Source organism: Triticum aestivum, chromosome 2B (assembly GCF_018294505.1).
Source record: "Triticum aestivum cultivar Chinese Spring chromosome 2B, IWGSC CS RefSeq v2.1, whole genome shotgun sequence".
Lineage (NCBI taxonomy): Eukaryota > Viridiplantae > Streptophyta > Magnoliopsida > Poales > Poaceae > Triticum > Triticum aestivum.
In genome coordinates, this window is record NC_057798.1 from 459725355 (window position 1) to 459731375 (window position 6021).

The 6021-nt window shown below is 40.1% G+C and overlaps 1 protein-coding gene across 12 annotated transcripts; it reads left to right on the forward strand.

The window, feature by feature from the left end:
- Nucleotides 1-525: 525 nt before the first annotated feature.
- Nucleotides 526-5590, forward strand: LOC123045450 (uncharacterized). Of its 12 annotated transcripts, none has more exons than XR_006421421.1 (5): nt 541-1198; nt 1896-1984; nt 2207-3847; nt 3959-4043; nt 4529-5590. XR_006421421.1 is itself a non-coding variant. In XM_044468502.1 (4 exons), exons 1-4 carry the CDS (start codon nt 1048-1050, stop codon nt 3404-3406), a joined length of 480 nt encoding a protein of 159 aa, XP_044324437.1. In that variant the 5' UTR covers nt 531-1047; the 3' UTR covers nt 3407-5555. The 12 variants fall into 12 exon arrangements, 1 of the variants encoding a protein (XP_044324437.1); XR_006421414.1 differs by having other exon boundaries at nt 542-1198; nt 4131-5590; XR_006421419.1 differs by having other exon boundaries at nt 526-1198; nt 1896-1948; nt 2207-2386; nt 3191-5590.
- The last annotated feature ends 431 nt before the right edge of the window (nt 5591-6021 follow it).

The window sequence follows — 6021 nt, forward strand, 5'->3', positions numbered from 1 at the left end:
AAGTATGATTCAGAAACTTTATTGAAAGCTAACAAACTATAATCTCAATCATTGTAGCAATTGCAATTTATCATAACATCAAAAAGAGTCAAGAATAGAGCTTTTCAGCAAGTCCACATACTCAACTATCATGTAGTCTTCTACAATTGCTAACACTCACGCAATACTTGTGGTTATAGAGTTTCAGCCGGACACTGAGAAAGATAGGGGCTTATTGTGTTGCCTCCCAACGTATTCACCTTTAGATGATGTCAACAATAATAGTCCATGCTAACTTACACCCAATTTAAAACAATAATGAGGCTAGCCAACTCACCTCCACAAGGCTCCCCCGATTGGGGCTTCGTTGGCCGTCCGATCTGCCCTTTGACACAGCTCTGCCGTTGGATCTTCATACTTGGTAATATCGTTTTTCACCTTACAGTTATTTTTTTATCCAATGACTGGTGGGCTGATCTCATGCTTTCATTAGCTGGGTCAGCAGCGCCCATGTGCAAAAGCAATTTTCCCAATCCACTGCTCGCACGCCGCGGCTCCTTGCCCAATCGCATCCACACCAGGCGAACCCTAGCCTCCTTTCCCCCGATCCCCCAGCCGCCGAACGGCCTCGCTCCTCCTTCCCTCCCGCTGTGCCCTCTCCTTGCTCGCAGCCGCCTCCTTTACACCTCCGCCCGAGCTCCGCCTTCCTTGCCGATCTCCCTCCTCCTGCCTCCTCCCTCCCGCGCCTCTCCCTCCTCCTGCCTCCTCTCTCCCGCTTCACCACAGCCGTCGGTCCCCTCCCTCCCCGTCCACCCTCTCCCTCTCGTTAGCCGCTGCTGCACGAACCTCTCGGATGGGTGCTGGGTAGAAGGTCGCGGCGAGTCTGCCACAAAGGAAGCAGCAGGGACTTGGTGGATGTCTTTGCTCTGCAGGGGAGTGAAAGAAGGAGATGAGGGAGAAAGAGAGAGGAAAGAGGAGACGGAAGTGCGGCGGCTGATGGGACATGGTTGACGGCGGCTCGATCAGCTCCTGGATTGAGAGCTGCCAGGAGGCTGGGGCTTGGGCGCGATGCATGGGAGGCTGCAGTCCACCTCTTCCTTGTGGTGCAGCGGACGCCGGCATCAGCGGGTGGGCGACAGACCGCGGCCTCAGCGGGTGGGCGACGACACCTGCAGCTGGTGCTATACCCATGGATTCTGGCACAACTCGAAACATTCAGGTGGGTAATTAGAAACTGCTCTGTTTATATATTTTGGGATTGCTCGGTGGACAAATCTCGATTTGAAATGTTAGTTGCAAATCGTTCTTTTGCTCGTGATGTGATTTTGCTAGGATGAATTAAGCCTGGGTGGAGTAGCAGATGCGTGCAAGTTTACCTATAGCTTAGTAGACACACATATTCAGTTCATACTTAATGATATACCTAAAGGAAAAATAGTTACAACCTTTTCCTGGTATCATACATGAAAGGCTGGCATTCTTTCAGTGCTAGCGTGTGCATGTTGTTCTTGCAGTGCATGGACTTTCTCAGTAATTATGTCACTATGAGAATGCTTGGTGGTGAGTGTGTCTCCATCTGCTAATACATCGGTTTTATATACCTTGGTATATATGCTTGGTGCTATCTGCAGTGGGTTAATCAAACAATTTGTTTTTAATTTTGATAGTTTCATCAGTTGTGAAATACTAAATCTGCAAGGTGTTCTACTATGGGCGCAGTTTTTAATGGTTCTCTTGCAGGTGATTGAAGGTTAGCTGTTCTAATCAAGGAAATAACATATATCTGCATGGTTGTTATTCTTGTTGTTCATCGACGGTTGCTGTGGTTGAGGCATGTTATGCTCGGTGCTATGCCTACATGTGGTTTTGATCGTCTCCCAGGAAATCTGAACCACGCACATCTCTTGATTTTGCAGGTACGAGCATACATATAACATGGGTTGCCATGAAAGATGTCTTCCCATCTCAGGTGATGAAGATGGCGTACCTTTATTTTTTGACACAAGTAAGGTTACTGTTTGCAATCTTGAGGTTTGTAATCTAAAGTAAGAAGTAGGATTATACTTAGAAACAGACAAGCTGCGTCCCAGGTCCCATGATCCAGATTAACTTTTAAATGCTACATAGTGAATCTGATCCAGTTTATTAGTTTCCCCTTTTTCTATTCCTCTTTGTTCTCTTCACTTGATAGATAGTGTTTGTTTGTCTACTCCCTGTTGTTCTGCAGGTACTGATCGGTGTTGGAATTGGGCTTTATAAACTTGGCTTTCCAGCAGTTGGTTTTCCTCCATCGCCTGCTTATTTTCCCTCTTCGAAGAGTGAATAAAAGATACATGATGAAATACAGGTGGACAAGTGTGTGGAAATTGGACTTCCAGAACTCATCCTAATGGTCGCATTTTCTCAGGTACACATTACAAATTTTTATGAATTTCTGCTGGACCAAACCATTGTTTAAATGGTTTTGAATGAGGTTATGTTGTACTAATCATGTTTGTTTCCTAGACGATATTTTCCTCATCTGTTGCATTCTGGAAAGTGTCTTTGGTCGGTTTTCTGTTCTTTTCACTGTTTCAATCGTGTGACTATACACATGTATCCTCACAATTAGTGGCGCTTACAAGAATGGCAGGCCTACTTGTAGCTTTTCTTATGTAGTTAAATAAAACAACCCAGGGTCTCACACTTTACTTCCTTTCTAATATAATAAGGCTGCTATTGCCTGTTAATACTTCACATTGGTGATGAGCTTTACACCAGTTATAGTTCATCGATTATCTTCTGCCTTTCTGATAAACATAATTATATGTTAATTTGCTATATTTTTTTCTTACTTTTTTTTTATCAAACTGCCATATATGATACATGAAGAAGCATTTACCTGAAGGCGTTAATAGTGTTTTCACATAGAATTTGTTCTTTTTATGCTCCCTTAATTAGATGCTCAAGAAACCTGATAAGCGTCACGTTGATTCAGACTTGGTGCTAGATATGTTAGCCCCCATTTATCCTTGACAAGTACCATATTCTCAAATCTATATGGTTAGTTGTACTTATTTTACGTTGGAGCTACAGATGCATCTCAGTCATTTACGGAAACTAAAATCTGCATCTTCAGCTCATAGTTTGCCAAAATTTCTTGAGATTTATTCATATTGTTCTTAGGTACTTCAAGTCAAACTTTCTTGAGATTTATTCATGTTGTTCTTAGGTACTTCAAATCAAACTCTACATGCAATTGATGGGGCTACATGATAGTCACTTTAATATATCTTCTTGGAAGCCGCTTAGTGTTTCCATGAATAATTGTTGCTGGTCTGTTGCATGCCTTCATTGTTTGGTGGGCTACTTCCTTCATGGTGTGGTTGAAGAATTTTCAGAGGCACGGTTCATCTTGCGTGCAACTTTTAGCTTGAGTTTCTATTGACACATTACATTTCCTTTTCCTGTAGACCTCTCCTTTTTCATTTTATTATACCTGGGTGTAATAGCAAGTCGTCTATAATCATTTTGTTTAACTACAATCCGATGCAAAAAACTTTTGTTTAGTCCTCATAGTTCATCCATTATATGTTTGCTTTCAAACCAAAGAAATCGGGGGTCCAGGTTCTGATCATGCTCCGATTGAGTCTATGTAGCCGTCCTTGTTTTTTTTCTATACGCTTGCATCATCTAGGTTCTGACCATGGCACAATCTTGTTTCAAATTTGTTCTCCTATATGTATGCGCTGTGATGATTGATGAGGCGTATTGGTGGAAATAAATCTGAAGCAAATAAGAGCTGCGAGCAACTGGTTGTGCCCCTATTAACCTGCTCAATATTCGTGTTGTTTGCCTGTCAGTCGAATGCCCGCTATTCAGCAGACAGGTATCTCCATTTCTTAAATCCCTTTCTCTATTCAACGCCCAGTTGATACGTGGTTAGGAATCAGATAAATTTTACTCATATAATTTCATATATCTAAAATACCGTGTCCAGATAGCTTAGAAACCAGCGTTAGAAAGGACCTGATACACATTACAATTATGGACTGCTGATATACCTGATGCATTTCTTCATGATGGTCGGTTCCCTTTCTCCAGATCTTACATATTTAATTATATGAGTTCGGAAGCCAAAACTGATTGAGATCTTTTGTTCTTACTTGCAGATGTTCTGTTATTCAGAGTACTTCAGTTTCCAGTCTCTATATATTAATCAAATTATGGGTTATTTTGAACCTTATAGGCTTTTATATTATGTTCAGTTATGCTTCCATGGGTTTTTCATATGTATTAACAAAAGAACCAGACTACTATTTTGTTTATACTTGAATCAAAGGACGTACAATTAATTTGCTATTATGGAAGGACTGAGTAGGCAGCTAGCTGAATGAGAGGACAATCATGACAAGCAAACCAACACATAAATAGTAATCCCACAATTTTTTACAACTGCATTCCAGTGAACTTTGGTATGGATATGCATTTTTATCCTTGGGAGTACTTTGGATTTTAAGTGGGAATCATAGTTCTTTTCTTCTTAACTTTGGTATGGCAAGCAATGCAGGTGATATTCCTAATGGTTGCTGTTGACGCTGAAAAACTACTCTTGAAGCACTAGAAGTGCCCTCTCTATGGTGCATCACTCACTGGATCCAGATGGGCAACCTTCCGCTTCAAAATTAGAAGAGCGCAGTTTTTGCCTGTTGTCATTGCTTACAAAGAGTAATCTACCATGTCCCTAATATACATACATAATTGTTGCACCATCACAAGATTTCCGTGATATGCATGTGCATACCTTTCTTTACTGTGAATTAATTGACATGATGATGACAGGAGGAAAGGCAGGCTGTCATTTCTAAAGGTTGAGATTTTCTGTTTTAAGGAATGGCAACCATCTGTTCCTTGTCTGGCATATGTATTTGCTTTGCCCTCTGTTTTTGATAAGGCAAGGCAGATCAAATAAACACAGTAATCGTTTAATCCTTCACTATATTCTGAAAAAAGCACTATGATTTTCCGTGTCAGGGTAGTACTATGTCAAAATGATGCTTTGTACTACATGTTCTGGTGTATTCCTTGACAATATTAGGCATTTGCATTGTCCTTTGCTTTGTTTGTTCATGCTGCATTAGTTTTTTTAGTTATAGCCGGTTTTATTTCTGATTCGAACTATCATGTTTTCATTTGTTTCTTATAAATTCTTTTTGATAAGAAGATGTTGTCTTCCAGTTGTATATTTGTTCTCTTGATTTCATTTGTTTCTTATGCAAGGGTTCTCAAATTATTTTTGTGGGCAAGATAAAACTTAAAAGGTGATCTGGGACAAGTGGAAGGAGGGAAGCCGCTGTAAGATCGATAATGACTTGCCGACAAGAGCATGTTCGTTCAGAAGTTTCCTTACTAAAAGTTATTTATCTGTAGCAAGTGTTTCTATTGGAACTATCAAATTCAAACTCCTAGGTGTCTATGTCAGGATGTAGGACTTTGTCCGGGCAGAGATATCCCCTCTGATCTTTTCGTGAATCCTTTCATACTTCTTTCTGTAAAGTGCTGCTGATTTTAATAAAATCCCTTTGTTCAAAAAACAATATAATTCAAGCTCCTAGAAGAGCTTGTTCATTCAGACCTTTCCTTACATTTTAACTATGACAGTGACCTCTTTTATTTGTCTATGTGACTATCATATGCATAAATAGTTGAAAATGGTGTTCGTATGGTGCATTTTTAGCTAATTCTTACCATGCACCTAGATGATTTCTAAAACTTGAAAGATATTAAAGAAAGGCAAATTGTTTCAAAACACTCCATGTTATTCGAATAAGATAACAAAATATGCATGCTGAAGTATATATTTCCAGAGATAAAGTATACTTCATTTTTCATCTTCGAGGGTTTGAATTAGTACCTAAGTGGTTGCTAAAATCTACTTATTTTACAAGTTAAATATTTTCAAAACACTTCAAGTTGAGATGGTACTTGCACTTTCTCAAACATAATGTTACTGAAAAATGCAATATTTTCAACGCGCACATGGTTTCAAATGGGGCTCTGCGT